General features: G+C 40.1%; 2 protein-coding genes across 3 annotated transcripts; one reads left to right on the top strand and one right to left on the bottom strand.

Annotated features, from left to right (window-relative positions):
- Positions 1-750: 750 nt before the first annotated feature.
- LIAS (lipoic acid synthetase) lies at positions 751-15247 on the bottom strand. Of its 2 annotated transcripts, XM_045076604.1 has the most exons (11): positions 15081-15244; positions 13810-13982; positions 12796-12889; positions 11572-11652; positions 10185-10341; positions 10041-10098; positions 7961-8089; positions 5955-6100; positions 4502-4572; positions 3618-3729; positions 751-1047 (listed from the first exon to the last, which is right to left on the bottom strand). In XM_045076604.1, the coding sequence occupies exons 1-11, from the start codon at positions 15123-15125 to the stop codon at positions 992-994; spliced, it is 1122 nt and encodes a 373-aa protein (XP_044932539.1). In that variant the 5' UTR covers positions 15126-15244; the 3' UTR covers positions 751-991. The 2 variants fall into 2 exon arrangements, with proteins under 2 accessions (XP_044932539.1, XP_044932545.1); XM_045076610.1 differs by lacking the exons at positions 10041-10098; positions 10185-10341; positions 12796-12889 and having other exon boundaries at positions 15081-15247.
- Positions 15248-15303: 56 nt separating this feature from the next.
- On the top strand, positions 15304-20109 carry RPL9 (ribosomal protein L9). The gene is made up of 8 exons (XM_004764013.3): positions 15304-15372; positions 15822-15868; positions 15955-16070; positions 16647-16742; positions 18177-18309; positions 19352-19432; positions 19650-19764; positions 20018-20109. Exons 2-7 carry the CDS (start codon positions 15823-15825, stop codon positions 19754-19756), a joined length of 579 nt encoding a protein of 192 aa, XP_004764070.1. The 5' UTR covers positions 15304-15372; position 15822; the 3' UTR covers positions 19757-19764; positions 20018-20109.
- The last annotated feature ends 682 nt before the right edge of the window (positions 20110-20791 follow it).

The following is a 20791-nucleotide window of genomic DNA, read 5'->3' as shown; positions in this document are numbered from 1 at the left end:
ACTTCTTTTGCAAGAATGTAGTAGCAAAAACAGGATTTAGAGTCTAAAGATGAAGTTGAGATCTAGTACCTAGGAAAGAAAATTCCCCTTCAGGTCCTTACCATCGTATGCAACCACCTTACCAGAGTGGGGTGAAAAACAGAAGGAATCAATGGGCTAGTGCACGTGCATGTAGCATACTACTGGATGAGGGTTATTACTCTTTTTCTCAGGTTATATTTCTCTGTCTTCGATACCATCGTGATCTTGGTTTCCCAAAGGTCCTAACCAAGTAACTAATGTGAAACTATTTTGCAGGTCTGAAGCAGTCATCCCAATGTAAAGAAACGACATGCAAACTCTAAAGCCTTTCTAAATTATCCCAGCGCTGCTGCAGTGTTCGGTAAAGGACATACACCAACTGTAAGGAGCCTCAACCTGTGCAGTTTCATCACAGTGTGTCATTTTTCACAAGTGAAATGTGATGACGATGTACAAGTAACAGGCTTGGAAGCTTCTCTGGAAGTTTTTCATGTATTTTTAAATTATACTGTTAATAGTAAAACTCTTAGAAAGATATTTTATGATTACATCACAGCAAGCCATTGTTAATAGAACAAAGAAGAAAGGCTAAAAGACAAGTGAATTATTTAATTAAATATGCATAGCTATCGATGTGGTTTTTTTTTCTTTTTTTTTTCCTTTTTAAAGATTTTATTTATTTGACAGAGAGAGACACAGCGAGAAAGGGAACACAAGCAGGGGGAGTGGGAGAGGGAGAAGCAGGCTTCCCACCGAGCTGGGAGCCTGATGTGGGGCTCCATCCCAGGACCCTGGGATCATGACCTGAGCCGAAAGCAGACGCTTAACGACTGAGCCACCCAGGCGCCCCTCAACGTGTTTCTTAAAACAATGAGACTGAGGTATGTCCACTGAAGTCAGGCATTTTGGTACCACTTCTCTTACCAACTGGAATCAGATATTAAAAATTCCTGTGATCTTGAAGGTCTTGTTATACTTCAGAGGACTTTTTTCTTTTGGCCACGAGATTTTTCAGGAAAAATTCACCTATTAAGGAAAAATGAAAATACATTAATATCAATTTAATGTAAATTTCAGAATTATACTTCCATGTTTCCCTTCTTTTTAGTCATTTTTTTTTTTTTAATGTTAAGCTCTACGCCCACTGTGGGGCTTGAACTCGTGACCCTGAGATCAAGAGGCACACACTCCACCAACTGAGCCAGCCAGGCACCCCGTTAGCATCTTCCTTTTTTTTTTTTTAAAGATTTTATTTATTTATTTGACAGAGAGAGACACAGTGAGAGAGGAAACACGAGCAGGGTGATCAGCAGAGGGAGAAGCAGCCTTCCCACCAGGCAGGAAGCCCAATGCGGGGCTTGATCCCGGGCCCTGGGATCACGACCCGAGCAGAAGGCAGATGCCCAATGACTGAGGCACCCAGGAGCCCTGCTTTATCTCTTTCTCCCTCTCTTTTTTTTAAAAAAGTAAACTCTACCCCCATTGCTTACAAAAAAATTTTTTATCACTACAGTCTCTGTTATTCTTTCTAGTACTTCAGTATTGTAAAGATGACCCTATTATGTCTGTGGGTCTGCTTTTGAACATTTATTTATTCCACTCTACTTGCACTATCTATTCCTTGTCTCTGACAAAGCATTGCTGTGGGCACGATTCATTTCAGAGAGCAATTCTGCTATGTTATTAGCCTGGATCTGATGTTTATAAAACAGACCTCATTGCAGTTGAGCCGACTCATCTGATGGAATCCCGTTAGCTTATCCCCCTCTAGGGAGGCAAGAGCTCTTCATTTACAACGGGCCTGCTCCCCACCCCCTCGGTGTGCCTGTGCATTAAGACGGCTGCTTAGAGGGGGTACATTCCCTTCTCAGGTCATTAGGGTTCCATTTAGTGTCTCACTGTTCCTGCACGGCTCAGTGCTTATTGGCAGAGCCCAGCACCGCAGGCCTGGTTTTATGAGGAGTCTGATGAACTTTGCTTTGTCATCTTAATATCCTAGTATAACTGCAATGAGCGTATCTGTACCCAATCGTCAAGAATCCCAAGGTTCACAACCCAGCCAAGTAATGAAGAGTTAGCCACGCTCCTCCAGAACTTATCTAAATCTGGCAGGAGTAGAACCAACATTCTCGGACCCTAACCCATCAGCGGAGTCTAATGCTCTACATAGTAGAATTCGATCTTTTACTGGTAACTTTAAAAAGTTCATAATTTACTTTCTTATAAATGTTAAACATTTTCCTTAAAAAAAAAAAAAAATAAAAACCCCTTTCAAATGATTTTACTTTACTCTAACCACTCCGGAAGCTGATATTAGTTCTATCCTTTACAAAGGTTTTCAGCTTGCTGGCAGAATTCTTCTTGCTTGAAGAATAAATCACTTTATTGGCTTCCAAAGTCCCCACATCCTGTGAGTCAGTGTTGATTCAAAGTCTTGAGTTTTATAACTAGGATAAGCTGTGGTTAGTTCATTGAAATGTCTTGAATTTCTTTACAGGAGCACACTGAATATCACTCATACATGAACATTAGTTTTTATCAAAAGAATGTGTGCCTAATTTAAATGTATCTGTGATTGTTCTTAAAGATTTTATTTATCTATTTGACAGACAGAGATCACAAGTAGGCAGAGAGGCAGGCAGAGAGAGAGGAGGAAGCAGGCTTCCTGCTGAGCAGATAGCCAGATGCAGGGCTCAGTCCCAGGACCTTGGGATCATGAACTCAGCGGAAAGCAGAGGTCTTAACCCAATGAGCCATCCAGGTGCCCCTATATCTGTGATTTAAGCCCAATATGTAACACAATCATCTAAAAGATCATTTACGGTAATCACGTAGTTTGGACCTATCCAAAAAAAATAACACTTATTCTTCAAGAAATTATAATTGTGAAGTTCAACTGACAGGGAAAACATTATAAACATTTTTTTGGATTAAGTTTGGGCTTCAGATATGTTCTCATAGACTTTTTGATGGCCACGATCACATGACTTTTTAACCCTTGGAAAAGGCTTTTCTTTTTGTAAGTCAGCTCAAGCTCCTAATCAAAATAAGAGCTGAAATTACAAAGTGAAGAACTGCAGTGTGGCTAGCAAAAAGAGTCAAAATTTCTATATGGAAAAGAATCTTAAAATTTTTTCCTATCGCCTCTGGGAGAAAACCATAAAGATATTAATGGGTATGCAGCAATGCCATCAAACCGATACTTTCTAGGATTTAAACTGATCTGAAATTAGGAGTTTATTTAGAGATGCAGCTGGCATGGCTGTCAAATGAATACACATTTTTCAGAAAACGGTGTTATATACTTCACTGGTATTTGTCATTTCTGAATAACCTACTACTGAAAGCCACACAAAGAATAAGCTAATTACTCCTGTTTTCATTACAGTGGCTGAGCTAGAAAGGGGGAGGGGATTCTTTATTTCAGGAAAAAAACAGGTTTAAGAGAAATTTTTCCTTAACAAGTCCTCTATGGAGCAAAGTACCTAAGATGTTCCAAAAAAACAATTCTTCCTTCAAAAGGCAAGCACAGCTATTATAATTTTACCGTGGGAACTTACGGTCTGAATAAAACTATCCCCCGCAGTGTAACTTACCTGCTTTATATGAAGAACGCACCAGGGGGCCACTAGCAGTATAATGAAATCCAAGTTCATTTCCTACTTTTTCCCAGTATTTGAACTTTTCAGGAGTAATGTACTCTTCAACCTACATTTAGAGAATTCATTCAGATAGATTTTAGAATTTCCCTAAAGCATTGTGATTCTGTAGAAAATCTACGCTCATGCATTCAGGATGGTTTTCACTTCATAATTTATCCAGTTGCCTTGAGGCTTTTGCCTCTCCTTTCTCACAGATGACCTGCCTACTGGTTACTAGGCCTCTCTATCAGCACTTGATTACGGAGGGAAAACATCAGTTTCGTAGTACATCAGCTGTTCTGAAAGTTGAAAAAGATGAGATCACCTACAGAGATTATATATCTGTATTCCCCCTTTGTGGACTAACAGGTATAATCAAGAATTAATCACACCTATCGGGTTCTTGAGGACCAGACTTTCCTGGTCTTGTCTTATCTCTTGTGCTCAGCCCTGTGTCTGGCACATGGTCACTAGTCAACAAGTTTCTTGAATGAATGAATGTTCAATACAGAAATAAGAAGACAGAGTCTTCATTTTTACTTCACCTCTGGCTCTCACGTAACTCTAAAACCAATCACGAGATGACCATGTGTGAATGAATGCAATTTCCCAACTATTTAATTCTTTTTCTGTACATTCACTTAAGTCACACAATTTTCAGGGCAGCAAAAATGTGCCAGTATTATCTGCTGGCTTTATGCCGACAAATGGGAACTGGGACTTGGAAATATACATGGAATGTTACACTAGAAAGTCAGCAGCTTCTCAGTTGTGCCTATGGATGACAAAGATTTAATTCAAACTGCCAGCGAACATTCGGCAACTCAAGATGGCAATACCTTAAGGTGGCGTTTTGTTGGCTGCATATATTGTCCTAAGGTCAAACAGTCCACATCGGCCTCCCGAAGTGCTACAGAAAAAAGGCACACATTACATTAGCAGATTTTTAACAAGATTTTTTAGTTTAAAAAATATGTATTTTATTTTTAAGTAATCTCTATACCCAAAAGGGGGTATGAATTTACAATCCTGAGGTCGAGTTGCATGCTCCATAGACCGGACCAGCCAGGCACCCCACGATTATTTTTAAGTAACCTCTACACCCAAAGTGGGATTCAAATTCTGAACCCTGAGATCTAGGGTCATAAGTTGGGGAGTAAGACTGTATCTATCCATTCAAAAGAGCCAGGGAATATGAAAAGGATTGAAAACATAGGAATGAGAAAGATACTCATGAGGGGCTGACAGAAAGAAGGACAAGGTACTCTAATACTATGCAATAAATGCTCAAACATGGGTGAAGGGGTTTCAAGCAAGAGTCTGTTAGGCAGAAAAGAAATGAACAGTATATGAAAGGCCTGACATCACCTGTATTATAGGCCAGACTTGCTGAACGCAGTTTTACTAACTGTGCAAGATATGCTCTGGGGGATGTGATTTGACCTCTCACATATCAGAATCTTTCTAGTAAAACTGTAGTTTTACTCTCGTAAAGAGGAACTTTTCATTACTATTCACACTTGGTACTCACAGAACCAATAAGTAACTGCAAGTAGGCAAAGGATCCTCATGTAAGTAACAGGCTGTTTTGTTGTTGTGTTGTTGTTTTTTTTTTTTTTTTTGCAATTTATAAAGCCCGAGAATCACAAAGCATATGGGCTTATGAGACTAAGATTCAGCCAAGTCCAAAGCACATCATGTTATCTGACAATGTTACCAGTCAGCTCTTCCTCAGAGGCCTGGCTTCATCTTACTCATCTCGACAGGCCTGTGAAAGCTCCTGGCCCCTGGCTGGCTCTTACAACTAGGCAATGACTACATAAGACATGTGGATAAAATCTCATTTTCACTTGATTAAAGGGTACAGAATAAAATGAGGTACCAATTTCATGTCCTGAGATTTCTGCGTATCATTCCATAATGTTCTAAGAAAACATACTTCTGGGTGCCTGGGTGGCTCAGTTGGTTAAGCATCTGCCTTTGGCTCAAGTCATGCTCTCTGGGTCCTGGGCTCCCCACATTGGGCTCTCTGCTCAGCGGCGAGTCTGCTTCTCCCTTTTATCCTCCCTCTGTGCTCTCCCTCTCCCTCGAGTAAATACATAAAATCTTAAAAAGAAAAGAAAACATACTTCCTTTCCCTTTTATGCTGCTGTTATAATCATATCCTGCACTTTGTTCTTACTGGCACTTTTGTTGACACTATGGAGGAAATGTAACATGGCCTTCAAAATGGGGTTCCTGCTATTACTCAAATCAAATGAAAAAGAGTTTTCGTTTTTCAAGTTTTTTTACCTTTCAGTGTTGCATATACTTGCTCATCATTTTCGCCTAAACCCAACATTATAGATGTTTTAGAAATCACATTGGCCCGAACCTCCTTGGCATGTTTCAGTACACGCAGAGACTGGTTGAAATTGGCCCGGGGATCACGAACTTTCCTTGAAAACAGCAGAGCTGTTGTCAGCAAGAATAACCACAAGTTCAACTAAGTACACAGTTATGCAAGCCATCTCCAAGACCAGGAAAGGACATTCCGGACATCATATTACACCATGTGGTTCAATACCAGCATTTGTGAACAAATATCTAGCTGTTACTTTTGTAAGGAAAATCAGGCTTTAGTGGGCCCCAAATTCTGTCTACTTTTAAGGCCTTTCAAGCCTGGGGCAGAGAAAACTAGAACAGAATAATTCAGTTTATGAATTACTCATTGAGAAACCCAAATTCAAAGCGGAAAATGAGTGATTGTAAGGGATAGTCAAGAAAGAAGAGAAAAAGAGTAGAAGTAAGAAAATCTTAATACCGGACAAAGGAAAAACTGCTTAACATGAATCCACATTTCAGAGGTCTGCAACTTTTATGTTCAGTTCTTTTCTAAAGACCAAGCTGCCCTCTGCTGGTGAGGATATGACACCGACACCTCTTAGGTAAAAATGCACGATTCTGGAATTTTCACTGGAAAGGATAATGTTTCTCAAGTGAAACCAAGGAAATTGGCACCCACTGGTGGTAGCATCATGAGAAATGACAGGGCTGGAACAGGCTGTGTGTTAGACTTCAACAGCCGCCAAGCCACCATATTTTAAATGGTGAGAAGGCCGAAAGGACAGAGTTGCTGATTAGTTGATGTTAATCCAGTATTTGTTTGAATTCTAATGCACCTTTATTTTGTGTAACTGACTTGCAGGTATTTTTTTTTTTTTAAAGATTTTATTTATTTATTTGACAGAGAGAGAGATCACAAATAGGCAGAGAGACAGAGAGAGAGATGAGGAGAAGCAGGCTCCCTGCTGAGCAGAGAGCCCAATGTGGGACTCAATCCCAGGCCCCTGGGATCATGACCTGAGCCGAAGGCAGAGGCTTAACCCACTGAGCCACCTAGGCGCCCCTGACTTGCTGGTATTTTTAATCAGAGACCAGTTCACAGGAAGGAAGAAAGGAAACCAATTTGTGAATTTAAAAATAACCACAAAACCGACAACACCAAACACAATTACTCTAGAAAGTATTTCTCCATTGACTTTGTCATGTTCCCTAATGTTTATGATTTAGTGGAAATGCTGATTATTGTTTACCATACTTTTTCAAGTTCTATAATACAGATAATGTGTAGCAGCTACTAAGCTCACTGCCAAATATACTTTACTAAAATTAAATAAACATTAATTTTGCCTGAAGGTTAATTTTCTTTTTGAAGTATGAATATGGTCATTAATGTGGCATAGCAATCTGTAAATTTTCCTAATTATTAACATTATTAGAAAGAACAGTACCTACTTTTAAGGAGATTGAAAATACATCTGAATGAGAACAGTGTTTCTTTTGTATCACTTATTGCATATTTTAGTGCCAAATGTGTTTTTTAAGTCTTTTCTTTCTAGAATTACAATCAGAGTAGTTGCTCTTGTATTATTTTTTCTTATTTTTGAAAACTATTCTTTGAAAAAAAGAACTCATTGGCACTTGCAATATGATACTATTTAAAAAAGGAAAAGACGCTCATGATGTGTCTGCACCAAAACATACACACGTGCATATAAATACACACACTTAGGTTACAGTAATTGATACTACTGGGTGGAAATATTATGCTTGATGCTTATGCTCTTTTTGTTGGCTATTTTCTGATTTTCAAAAAATTTTCTGATTTTCCTATAATACATATATATTGCTTTTGTTAAGAAAAAAAAGAGCTCATTTTGTAAGTCAAATAGGAAGTCCTCTCCTGAAAAAAGTGAGAAAATAGAGTAGATCCTCGCCCTCCAAACTTGCCAGTGTTGCTCTGTACATGAAATCACCTCTGTAATTCTGGAACTGTTTCTATATTATGTGCATACACATCCAGTCCTGATAGAACAACTTTTTCTATTGCTTTTAGATCTCCTCGGAAATCAGGAGTGAGACATTCCACAAGAATTTTTGGATTCCTATGGGGGAAAAAAAATAAAAGCATCAAACTGAGGCAAAGAATTGACAAGGTTATTGCTCAAAACAGAAATTACCAGTAATCATTTGGTATCGGTTTCAACATAGTAATCTTTAGAATCCTAAATGTTCAATGCCAATTCTAATCTTTAAATCCTAAATGTTCAATGCCAAGGAAAAGCATGAACATCCAAATGTTCATATAGAAACCATTATAAGAAAAAAAAAATTCTGAACATCAAATATTATGTACACAGCAGTTAATACAGATCTGTTGCAAATAGTGATCAGAATAAATTTTGAGATTAATAGACTTATACTTTATTAAGCAGGTATTAAGATAATAATGTTGCTCAAAACAATTAAAATGTAAACATAAAACATGAAATATAAAATATCTTTTTATTCTTTGGAAAGTAAATTGGGACATTTCTTTCTTTTTTTTTTTTTTAAGATTTTATTTATTTATTTGACAGGCAGAGATCACAAGTAGGCTGAGAGGCAGGCAGAGAGAGAGAGGAGGAAGCAGGCTCCCTGCTGAGCAGAGAGCCCGATGCGGGACTCGATCCCAGGACCCTGAGATCATGACCTGAGCTGAAGGCAGAGGCTTTAACCCGCTGAGCCACCCAGGCGCCCCAAATTGGGACATTTCTTATGTGAATGCAAATAGTATTCGATTGCTTTAATTCTGGTTTCTTTAAAAATTCATCATATAGTGTCATCTTCTTTTCCTCAGGCAAATATTTCACAAGTGCTGTGGGTTTTAAAAACGATTTTCTGAGCTGCTGAGTCATGAGTTTGCTTAAATGAAATACAAGTTAAACATTAATCTTCTTATTTATATTCTGACTATATCTATGCATTCAAGCATTAAAATGTGAACTAGGTCATAGTGCTGTTCCCTTTGACAGCAGTAGAAATGACTAGGACAGCTGATAAATTCTTTCACAAACCCAATGGCCAAGTTTCTGGAGCTATTTCCTGAGAGAAGAGATGTAGAAAGGACCACATACATACCCTTTCATAGATAAGAGATGTTGAAAGAACACAGCTTATAACTCACTGTTTTTTTACTTGTAAAGCTGAGACTCATCAGTAGTTTGTGATATCAGTTTAGTGGGTTGTAAGCAGAACTTTTTAAAGTAAACTATTAAAAAAACAGAAAATACTGGGGGATCATTAAAAAACATTTACTAAGTGCCAGGTGCTCAACTAGCACTATGCTGTAGGAAGCAAGCGTAACTCCTTCTTCAGTGCTTTTTAAATAGATGGGATTAAATTTTTTTTTTAAAGATTTTATTTATTTGACAGAGAGAGATCACAAGTAGACAGAGAGGCAGGCAGAGAGAGAGAGAGGGAAGCAGGCTCCCTGCTGAGCAAAGAGCCTGATGCGGGACTTGATCCCAGGACCCTGAGATCATAACCTGAGCCAAAGGCAGTGGCTTAACCCACTGAGCCACCCAGGTGCCCTGGGATTAAATATTAATAAAATGTGGATCATGGGTAAATTTCCCAGGGTATATGAATATGGATAAAATCTATACCAAGTATTGCATACTTTAACAATGTGGGAAATTATCTCCTTCTATATACTTCTAGATGGTGATTTATTCACTATTAGTGCTGGGGAAGTCTGCAGATTTATCCACCTTTTAAAAATTACCCCAAGTTAAAACTGCCACTCAAATATGATGGACAGGTTCTATGACCTAAAGGTCTGTAAGTCTGTGCTGCTGAATTCCTAAAATTTTATGCAAATATGTATTTGTATGTTTGGACGGACTTTTTCTGGAGAAAAGACCATATAATTTCCAGGAGGTGATCAGAAGGGTTTATAATCCCCTAAAAGGTTAATGACCTCCACTTTAAGGTAAACACCTTAAAGAAACTGAATTCAGATGGGCTAAAGAAAAGTCCTCAAATTACACAAGCAAATGCAAAAAAAACAAGTACCTTTCCTTTAAGTATGCTACAGTCTTCGCAAAATGCTCAGCTCCTCCATCAGGCAAATCTAGAAACAAAAGAGTCCACTGCTCAAGATGATGTCACAAGTTATTAAGGGCCAATTTCTGGAAGAGGCAATGATGACCCACTAACCATCTCGATCCACAGACGTCAAGACAACATAATCCAGACCCCACTCTGCAATTGCCTTTGCAGTGTTGTAGGGCTCCCTGGCATCCAGCGGAGGTGGATTTCTTGCAGTTTTAACAGAACAAAATCTGCAACCTCTTGTACATGTGTCACCCATCAGCTAGAACAGAAATGTTATAATTTAAAACACACAGATGGATGACCCAAAAGAGCATATGCTGAGAGAATAAAGCGAGTTACCAAAAAATGCATATAGTTTGATTCCGCTTATACAAAATTTGAAACATTCAAATTAAAGAATTTGTTGAGGAATACAGATATATATAACAAAACTGGAAAGAAAAGGAAATGAGAAGTTCAGAATTAAAAACTGTTAAAAGGAGGGGCGTCTGGGTGGCTCCGCTGGCTAAGCATCTCAGCTCAGGTATAGATCTCAGGGTCAAGAGTTCAAGCCCCATGTTGAGCTCCAAGCTGAGTGTGGAGGCTCCTGAAAAAAACAACTGTTAAAGGGGGAAAAAAAAGGTGATGTGATCAGGAAAGGCTATACGGGGGGGGGATTCAAAGATAATGTTAATGTCCCACCCTCAAACTGGTTAAAATCTCATATAGTGGGGCGCCTGGGTGGCTCAGTGGGTTAAGCCTCTGCCTTGGGCTCAGGTCATGATCTCAGGGTCCCGGGATCAATTCTGACTCCACCTTATTAAGCCTATATGTCTCACTCTTTGTCATTTAACTTGCAGGGCCCCCATCCAGGGAGAGGAGCTTATGTCTCTACCTTCCCTGCTGTTCAGGTTGGCCATGTGATTTGCTTTGGCTAACAGAATGATAGCAGCCATGGCCAAAAAGATGCCTCATATGTGCCTGGATGGTTGGCTTGCCCTCTGGTGCTCTTTCCATTCTTTATGATGAAGAATTTGGCATAGAGGCCTGCTGATCTAAGGAAAATAAAGCTCTGTGGAGCAGACCTGAACCCTGAGACCTCAACCTACTTCCTGCAGTCCAGTTTTAGCCCAGTTGAGATCAGCTGTACCCCAGGCAACTAAAGGGTCATGAGAGAGAAAAATAAATGCTTATTATTGTATAGGGGAAAAAAGTTAAGCAATCATGAATAACATTTCCAAAAATTAATAGAGGAGATATCTCAAGGCAGCACGTGATTAACTGTCAGATATATGGAAAAATCAATAACAGATTTATTCAGAGAAGGATGAGAGCACATCAGCCTAGATTATTCTATCAGACTTTCAGACTTTTTTCCTTCATATTTCTCATGAATTCATATGTAACAAAAAATCTGGTCAGAGACTCAGAACGCACATTTTGAGGAGAAAGACATAAAATATTCCTTTCGGTTATAGACTAAAACTTTTGAGTCCGAGGTTGTTCTTACCATGATTGTGGCTGTGGCAGTGGCATATTCTCCACCTCCCCAACACTCTCCAATGTTGGGACATCGAGCTTCCTCACACACCTGGGAATAATAAGGAATGGAATACAATCAAGTTGCAAATATTAACCAACTAAGCAAATCAGTGATCAGGCTTAAACTGTCCATTCTTTACAATGTATTTATGAAGAAATTCACTATTCAAAAATGTTATTAAACTGCCAAACTGTATATATATTAGGATCCCATTTTTAAATCAAAAACAACATGAATGTGGGGCGCCTGGGTGGCTTAGGGGGTTGGGCCTCTGCCTTCGTGGTGTCATGGGATCGAGCCTCATTATCAGGCTTCCTGCTTGGTGGGGGGCCTGCTTCTCCCTCTCTCGCTGTGTCTCTCTCTGTCAAATAAATAAATAAAACTTAAAAAAAGAACCACCAACATGAATGTATATATTTTACATGTGCAAAGAAGGTCTGGATGGAAATATGCTAAAAAATGAAATGGTGTAGTTAACATTTGGGATGGCATACATGATGCTTCACATTTAACATTATATTTTTTCCAATAAGTGTATTTAATTTGTAATATAAAATATATACAAAACCCCCCATTTCCCAAATTGTGGGGGAAAGAATCTTTTTTTTTTTGTATTATTAAATCTGAAATTAAGAAATACGATTAATTTTTGTTTCTTTTTGCAAGGAAAATGACTTTAAAAAAATTTTTTTAAGATTTTATTTATTTGTCAGAGAGAGAGGGACAGAGAAAGAGCATGCACAGAAGCAGGGGGAGCAGCAGGCAGAGGGATAAGCAGGCTCCCTGCTGAGCAAGGACCCTGATGCCAATGCTGGACTCCATTCCATGACCTGGAATCATGATGTGGGCTGAAGGCAGACACTTAACCAACTGAGCCACCCAGGCGTCCTTAAAATTTTTTTTTAATTTTATTTTTAAGTAATGTTATATTTAAGTAATCTCTACACCAAACATGGGGTTTGAACTCACAACCTCAAGATCAAAAGTTGCATGCTCTATTGAGACAGCCAGGTGCCCTGGGGGGAAATAATTTTTAAATATAGTTCCATTCCTGATACTAATGCATCCCTAAATATCTTTATTCACTTTCCTTGCTGTTTTTGATACGTGCTTTATTAAAGTGTAAGTAACACATATGCAGAAACACTATGACTTTCAGTTAAGAGGGACATTTAATACTCTGAAACTTACTGTATGGAGATTCAAATTCCGCAATGTATTTTTCAGTTTATTGTAATTTTTCCCCATGGGAATCTCTGTCTTTAGCCATGGAGGTAGTCTTAACCTGAGGAAAGCCAAACATAACTATCCATTAACAAATATGTTCCCAAATAATCACGCAGATTTGCTCTATAACAATTCTTACTGCAGAGTTGGGTTTTTTTGCCCCATAATCCTGGGCTAACTCTTCTAATTTCTGCCAGAAGAGTAAGAACAGAGAGTCACATTTAGACTCGTTCAAACCACTTCAGAACACACTCATAATTGTGTCTAACAGAGCAATATGCTCATGTCTACCTTTTGCAAAGTCACAGAGTAAAACCATCCTAATGAAAGAATGAGGAAGTTTCTGAACATCTCATTCCCCAGTGAATAATATTGACAAAAAGTTCTATATGTGGTCAGAGAAAGGAGCGATCCCCCAAGTGTACTTTCTGCTCTGCATTCTAGATTTATGATGGTTATTACTGAAAAAAATCTAAAATTTGGAGAGAAGAATATGTTTCCTCAGGTTCCCCTTGACTTATATCCACTTGTGGAGTAAAAGTTGTTGGGTAAGGTCTCTCCCAAAACAATCTGCCCTCTGTGAAATTCCCTCACCATTCTTTTGAATTAAGGCAAGGTATCCGTAGGACATATGTACATAGAAGCAACAAGTTAGATCATCAATACGCAGTAACAACGGAAATTTCATCAAGATCAAATAGACTAGTAGCAAGGTGATAATGTTTGCTCTATGCAGAAATTTTATGCTGAATGCACAATGGGATGGCTAGGTCCTAGGAAGATTGAAGAACAACTATCAAAAGGATAGGATAGAATCAGAGGATTCCAACAATTTCAGCTATTTACCTGTTCTATGTCTGTATCACTTCTAATGATTTTTAGCTCAATTTGCCAAGTCTGATTTAATTTATAATCCAGGGCTTGGTTATCCGTGAATATAATGCACAATGAAGGAATTTATCTCAAAATTTCAATTACCTTTCTCCCTTCTGGCGTTTTAAGTTTCCTTTATATTCATCCCACTTGCTCTTGTCCACAAGATCACCAGATAAAAAATCTTGAAGGTCTGGTCCATTTTGTAAGAATTCCTTTTTTTTATCTGGCAAGGAACTTACTGCTCTGACTGGACTGCATAAATATCTTCCGAATATCTAAAGAGAGTTCATTAGGACATGTTTTTAGTGAGATTTGAAGTAGCTTAGTGGGAACCTCCTTTAATACCTAAAAGTGAGGGTAGAACCAGAGAAATGATACAGAAATTATGTCGAACAATTTAAAAGCTTTGTGTAGGAGCTCAGAATCTAGGATTTAAGTCTCAAGAACAAAGGAAACCTAAAAGAGAATGGGAGCTAACAGTTTACTGCTAGAGATACAACAGATTTGGAAACCTTTGGACCTGGCTAACACGTCACACTTTCATGTAACCCACTTAACTACCAAAAGTCTGTCTTTCATACAGTTTAAACTGCAATAACTGGAGATGCCACAGCTCTGAATTTTCCGCTCTTGAGTCGAGTCAAGGACGTATGAAAGGAAATTTGCATTAAGTCTCTCCTCTCTGGTGATAGGCATAGTGTTAAAACGTAGAGGTAACGCGCAGCTGGTTTTAAAGAACTGGAAGGAGGGAAACCAAACCTAATGTTTTAATTTTTTAGATTACATTCTATTTTTGAACATGGTAGTCCATTTGTTGACCATAAGAAAACACTGGCTTCTAGATCTGAACACGAACGTGTACAAGATAGCCAAAACACTAAAATTCACAAGTCAGTACATGCAACGCAAGAGAACCTTCAGCAATTAAAAAAGAATGCCTGTTGGGGTGTTGCGGTATTGCTACCGCACTGGATCACTCTGCCTCTAAAGGCAGAACACAGGCTTTTGTTCTCACTGCCCAGACCGGTGTCTAGTACAAAGACTGACCCGAACACAAAGTAGGAATCTGGCGTGCTCAACGCCGTGCTCCTATAAAGCTCCAACTAATAATACAGGGTTCAGATCACTCTGATACGCGGGTTGGCGGGGGGGTGGAACCTCTCATCGCCTGCCAGAGAGACCTACAAACCAATACCAGAGACTACACGATCGTGTGTCGGGAGAATTAAATGAGATACTACATGAAAATTTTTAGAACAGCGTCTAGCTCAAGTAAACGCTAGTAAGTGCTGGCCTTATTACTACTGGGCGCTCTAAAGAGATGGGAGCCCCCCCCCACCCCGGGCCCGCACCCTGCTCGCCCCGCCGCTCACCCGGGGCCCCACGGTGCAGGCGGCGCCCCCGCAGCGTAGAGACATCCCTCTCTTTTTTTCCCTAGGAGGGTCGAGGGATCACTAATTCCTGGGAAAGACAGATCAACACACCGTCGCTCGGTTTATGACGAGAAACCTGAACCACCACAGACCCAGCGGTACTTGAGCTGCTCCGCGATTGGCTGCTTTAGCCTGGTAGGGTCGCGCGCTCATGACGTCATACGCAGGGCCCAGACGGGTTACAAGAACGTGATGACGAAAGACGCTCTCTCTTTGCTGCATCTACTGCGAGGTAAGGTTGTTTCGGAAATTTGTGAGTTTTGGGAATCTGAAGCCATCGGCTCGGGGAAAGCCCGGGGCCCGGGTCTGGCGCTCGCATCCTCTGTGTTGGTCGTTTCCCGGCGCGGCGAGCGCCATATGGATCTGGCGGCCTTGGGATTCGAGAACTGTATTGGGCTTGTGGGCCTGCCCCCACCCCTCAGCCTTGCCGGGCTGGCGCCGCCGTAATGACTGCTAGGGGTGCGCCGAGCGGGAGTTCGCCCGCTGTGCTCATAGCCCCTGTCTAGCAGCCTCGGTTTCCTGGGCAGGACTCGGCGGGGGCCTTTCTCCGGGTGGGTCGTCCTGTGTCCGCCCTGGGGGTTCTGCTTGCGGGTCTCCGGGGGCAGCGGAGCTCCGTGCGGGGTGGTGTGGCCGCAGACAGGCCCCGCGCCGGCCTCGTAACCGCAGGGGTCTGTGTTTCAGGATGAAGACCATTCTCAGCAATCAGACGGTCGACATCCCGGAGAATGGTATGAGACCTGATGTTTGTGCTCCTCTTGGTCTTTACTGCCTGCTTTGTACCTGGTTCCGGGGCCTCACAGATGCTCTCTTTCAGTCGACATCACCCTGAAGGGACGCACGGTGATCGTGAAGGGCCCCAGAGGAACCCTGCGAAGGGACTTCAACCACATCAACGTAGAACTCAGTCTTCTTGGAAAGAAAAAGAAGAGGGTGAGATGCGGCTCGTGTCGTGTTCTGTTTCCCCTTCCGACCCATCCGTGGCTGGGGTGGAAGGGAGTGATGTAGTAACCCCGGATTTGGTGGCTGTAGGAATGACAGAACCGAGATTCCTTGTTTAAGCTTGAAATCGGGTGTGGGATGGTGTGGCTAGGGTCGGCGGGACTGCTTCCGTGAGGTCGGGAGAGCGAATTCTGATGATAAAGCTCAGTGTTCCTACCGTAGTCGTCGTCAGCATCAGGATCTTAATACTGTCACCAGTGGGTCACCAGTGGGTGACAGTATTAGGAATCTTAGGGACCAGGCCGGTCTTGGAAGCCTGATGTTTTAGTTTTCTAGGAGTGAAGTTGGATGTAACTTGAAAAATGAGTATTTTTGGGTTGGCATTCCCTTGTGAAATGTGTTTCCTGACGTCTAGTATCAAAAAAGATCATAATGGAGGACTTCAGACGTGATTGCTTTAATGGGGGCTAATGCTCGAATCCAGAGCAATTCCCTGAGTACGTGGATTTTTCTCTCAGGCATCTGTATTACAGGAAGGAATCATACGACGTGTTTGTTCTGTTTCAGCTCCGAGTTGACAAATGGTGGGGGAACAGAAAAGAGCTGGCTACGGTTCGCACCATCTGTAGTCACGTGCAGAACATGATCAAGGGCGTTACACTGGTAAGCAGAGGGTCAGACGGCCTCCTTTCGGGAGGGGAGGCTTCTTTGCTGTCACGCATGCATGCAGCCTGAGTGTCTGCTGCGGAAAGTAGACTATGCCTGTAGTTCATGGAGGTATTTGGGGAAGGGTGATCTTGGCAGTTTATAATCGGCATCTGTGGGTCTTGAGGATTGAGTCTTGATAGTAGGCTAATGGCGTTTTTTTGGGGGGGGGGGGTAGGATGTGTGGTGTTTTTGTTTTTGTTTTTATATAGAAACGTAGCACATAGGACAGGTTTTGATTTCTTGTTAGCCTGCCACTCTCCAAAGGCGCCTCTTGAAGGGGCAGAAGAAGCTGGATCTCCTTTCAGCAGTCCCTGTCTACTTTCCTAAAAGTGTTTTTGTTGTCATTCTCTTTACAATTCTATTTCCCCCAAGTCTTTTTTTTTTTTTTTTTTTTTTTTTTTTAAAGATTTTATTTATTTATTTGACAGAGAGAAATCACAAGTAGACAGAGAGGCAGGCAGAGAGAGAGAGAGGGAAGCAGGCTCCCTGCTGAGCAGAGAGCCCGATGCGGGACTCGATCCCAGGACCCTGAGATCATGACCTGAGCCGAAGGCAGCGGCCTAACCCACTGAGCCACCCAGGCGCCCAATTTCCCCCAAGTCTTTAAGATAAAGTTCATTTTGCTGTCTTTGCTGAAATGTTTTTCTTCACATTAAAACTCGGTCCTTTCAGAATGTGCCTCAGTAATGGCACCCTTCAGCTCCATTATAAGCCAGTTGGGTCATGTTTCCCCTATTTACTCTTGGCTGCCAGGCTAAGTTCCTCGAGGGCAGAGGGCCTGTCTGAGTTGTCATCTGGTATACTGGGGTATACCTTAGTAACTCAGTAAATGTTAGTCTAGTGCCCAAGATGAAGGGCTTTGGGGTTCTCTCTCTCTCTCTCTTTTTTTTTTTTTTTTTTTTTTTTTTTTTTTTTTTTTTTTTTTTTTTTAAGATTTTATTTATTTGACAGAGATCACAAGTAGGCAGAGAGGCAGGCAGAGAGAGGAGGAAGCAGGCTCCCCGATGAGCAGAGAGCCCGATGCGGAGCTCGATCCCAGAACCCTGAGATCATGACCTGAGCCAAAGGCAGAGGCTTTAACCCACTGAGCCACCAAGGTGCCCCTGGGGTTCTCATTTTTAAAAGCTGACTTTGTTTACTGTGGTCATAGGAGGTAGTAAAATAAATGCTTCCTTAAAGAACTTGAGAGTCTATTGAAGAAAGTCAGAAGCATGTATACAATTTGGAAGATTTGGTACAAGTGACCACTGTTACAAAATCTTGACAATGAGTGCTAAGTGAGGACTGTTTCATTTTTAAACTACAAATAATGTAAGCACCCTACAAAATTTAAAAACTGGATTTGTCTTTCAAATTGTCAGCTTTGCTAATAGTTTGTTTTCTTGATAGGGCTTCCGATACAAGATGAGGTCTGTGTATGCTCACTTCCCCATCAACGTTGTTATTCAGGAGAATGGTTCTCTTGTTGAAATCCGAAATTTCTTGGGTGAAAAATATATCCGCAGGGTTCGGATGAGGCCAGGTATGTGCCTACCTTCAGATATGGTTCTGAAATGTTTACCTGTGAAGACTGGTGTTTGGGCTGGCTATAAATCCTTATTTATTTCAGAATTGTCCATTTTGATTATGTATGTAATAACTCTTGATGTTAAGGTTTTGTATTGTATTCATACTCATTGTGATTCTTAAAAGCTTATATGTTAGTTTCAGGGGGTGTTAGCTATGTTTAATTCTCTTTGCAAACTGAAATCCTAAAAAATATTGGACTAGTGGTTAATAGCATAGACTGCTTAGGTTCAAATCTCAGTTCTATTGGCTTTGGGCAAATCATCTACTTTTAGCTCATTTTATTTATCCAAAATTGGGAACATCTCATGTCTAGATGAATTAAAATTAAAATATACTTGGAACATTTCTTGCTTGATACATAATAAACACAGAAGCATTAAAAGTATTTTTAATTTTGACATTAGAAAATTGTACGTGCGTATTTTTAAACAATTTATTTTTAGGTAATCTCCACTGAATCCCAAGATCAAGAAACAAATGCTCCACTGACTAAGCCAGCCAGGTGCCCCAACATTAAAAATTTTAAAGCTTAGTGCTCTCTTGATGCTGCTCTCTTGATTCCATTGGGGTAGGAAGAAGGAATTCTTAGTACCATTTAATGAGTTTACAAAAATACTTTGTGGTATTAGCTATGGTCAGCAGCATTTAATGGGAACCCTTATATAAAAAAAAACTTGAGAGGTACCAAATCTATACAGTAGGAATAAGACTTGATAAGAAAGCTGTGGACAGTTAAATTGAATACTATCTTCTCATACTCCTTGACTGAATCCCTGAAAGTCTAACTACTCTGGAAAAGATTCATTCAAGCAGGAACACAAACAAGATTTTGTCCAGATTAAGTCAGGTCCTATAAAAATCAGAATCTCAACAAGTGTCATTTGTTGTGTAAAATTGTAAATGCAATAAGTTGCTACTGTAAATGTTTTTAAAGTAAGTATTGTACAGATTTGATTTTATGTTTACCCTGTGTGAATGCTTTCTCCCCTTTTTAGGTGTTGCTTGTTCTGTATCTCAAGCCCAAAAAGATGAGTTAATTCTTGAAGGAAATGACATTGAACTTGTATCGAACTCAGGTTTGTTTGTTTAGTATGCCTAATTATGTCTACAGAATTTTGTCTTGTAGTTGAATACATGGTATTCTGCTCATTGGGTGAGCTTTTTCATTTGTGAAATTAAGTAAAAAGTACCTCAAAGATAATAGGTTTTAAGTATGGCATATAATAAAATCCTTTTATTTTAAGATGAATTTGGCTGGTAATGTAATTTCCTTATCTTTTTTACTGTTAATAGCTGCTTTGATTCAGCAAGCCACAACTGTTAAAAACAAGGATATCAGAAAATTTTTGGATGGTATCTATGTTTCTGAAAAAGGAACAGTTCAGCAGGCTGATGAATAAGATCTGAGGTAGGTTCTTGCAGTGTCTGTAAGTTTCCATACTGATTTTTAGAGGTCTTAATTTACTAAGAGTCTGAAACTGGAGTTGTAATGGCAGAAGGTGAGTTACATTCTGGAATACAGTAGATGGCAGAATAAGAAAAGTGACATACATTTTTATTATAAACTAGTAATCTAAACGATGTTTTAGGTTATTGAGAGTAGAATTTAGTTTTGGAGGGTATTGATGGAAATTGATAGATCTTTTTATTCCCTCTTACAGTTGTCCATCTGCAGAAACAGCGAGAAGCCGGATGATTTTTCAGACTTATTTGTGATATTTTAAAGATGCAATAAAAGCTTTACTGATTTGTGGCTTTTTCTTTTTCTTTTCCTTTTTTTTTTTTTTTTTTTTTAAGATTTTAATTATTTGATGGACACAGTGCAAGAGAGCGTGAGTGGACTGGGGAGGGACAGGAGAGGGAGCAGTAGGCTGGGCCACTTAGACGTCTCTGGGACTTTTTCTTAAACCAATAAGCCTTCCCAACTATTCGGCAGGTAATCATTCGGAAGTAAATTGTAGTGTGCTAAGAATAGTAACAAGGAATAAAATAGGAGTTTTTTCTAGTAAAACTTCGAGGGAGAATTGGCTTTTAGTTTTTTGAAGGAATATCAAGGGCATTTCAGGCAAGAGGAATGTAGTACCAGTGACAGGCAACAGCATGTGACTTCATCATTGGATGTAGAACTTTTGGGGGGAGCTCCTGAAGGTATCTAATTTTGCAGAGGCATAAATTTTGAATATTTGTTAGGTAAGTGTGCTTGAGCCACTTTCCTGTATACCCTTAACTTGGAAAAAGCGGGGGGGGACAAAGTGATAGGGTTAATTTGTGTGTGATAAATGTGTCTAAAATGCTCTCAGTCTTCACACTCTACCCTACCTCAGCCATTACTCCCACATGATAGTCCTTGTTATATTTAGAAACATAACCTTTCCAAAATCTTAATTCTATGTGTCACACTTGAAATGTGTTACCATACTGGTTGCCCTCAGCCT

The sequence above is a fragment of the Mustela putorius genome, unplaced genomic scaffold, assembly GCF_011764305.1.
Source record: "Mustela putorius furo isolate JIRA1106 unplaced genomic scaffold, ASM1176430v1.1 tig00000083_pilon_pilon_pilon, whole genome shotgun sequence".
In the NCBI taxonomy this organism is placed as follows: Eukaryota; Metazoa; Chordata; class Mammalia; order Carnivora; family Mustelidae; genus Mustela; species Mustela putorius.
Note: the sequence above shows the minus strand (reverse complement) of the source record. Positions and strands in the feature narration are given on the sequence as shown.

Bases quoted from the DNA above. Each gene is read 5' to 3' on its own strand.
- LIAS (XM_045076604.1), bottom strand. From the start codon at position 15,125: ATGTCTCTACGCTGCGGGGGCGCCGCCTGCACCGTGGGGCCCCGG. The intron at 12,890-13,809 runs GTAATTGAAATT...GGCTTTCCTCAG, and splicing joins AAACGCCAGAAGGGAGAAAG to GTTAAGACTACCTCCATGGC. The intron at 10,099-10,184 runs GTTAGTGGGTCA...TTTTGTTTCTAG, and splicing joins GACGTCTGTGGATCGAGATG to ATTTGCCTGATGGAGGAGCT.
- RPL9 (XM_004764013.3), top strand. From the start codon at position 15,823: ATGAAGACCATTCTCAGCAATCAGACGGTCGACATCCCGGAGAATG. The intron at 16,071-16,646 runs GTGAGATGCGGC...GTTCTGTTTCAG, and splicing joins TTGGAAAGAAAAAGAAGAGG to CTCCGAGTTGACAAATGGTG. The intron at 18,310-19,351 runs GTATGTGCCTAC...TCCCCTTTTTAG, and splicing joins CAGGGTTCGGATGAGGCCAG to GTGTTGCTTGTTCTGTATCT.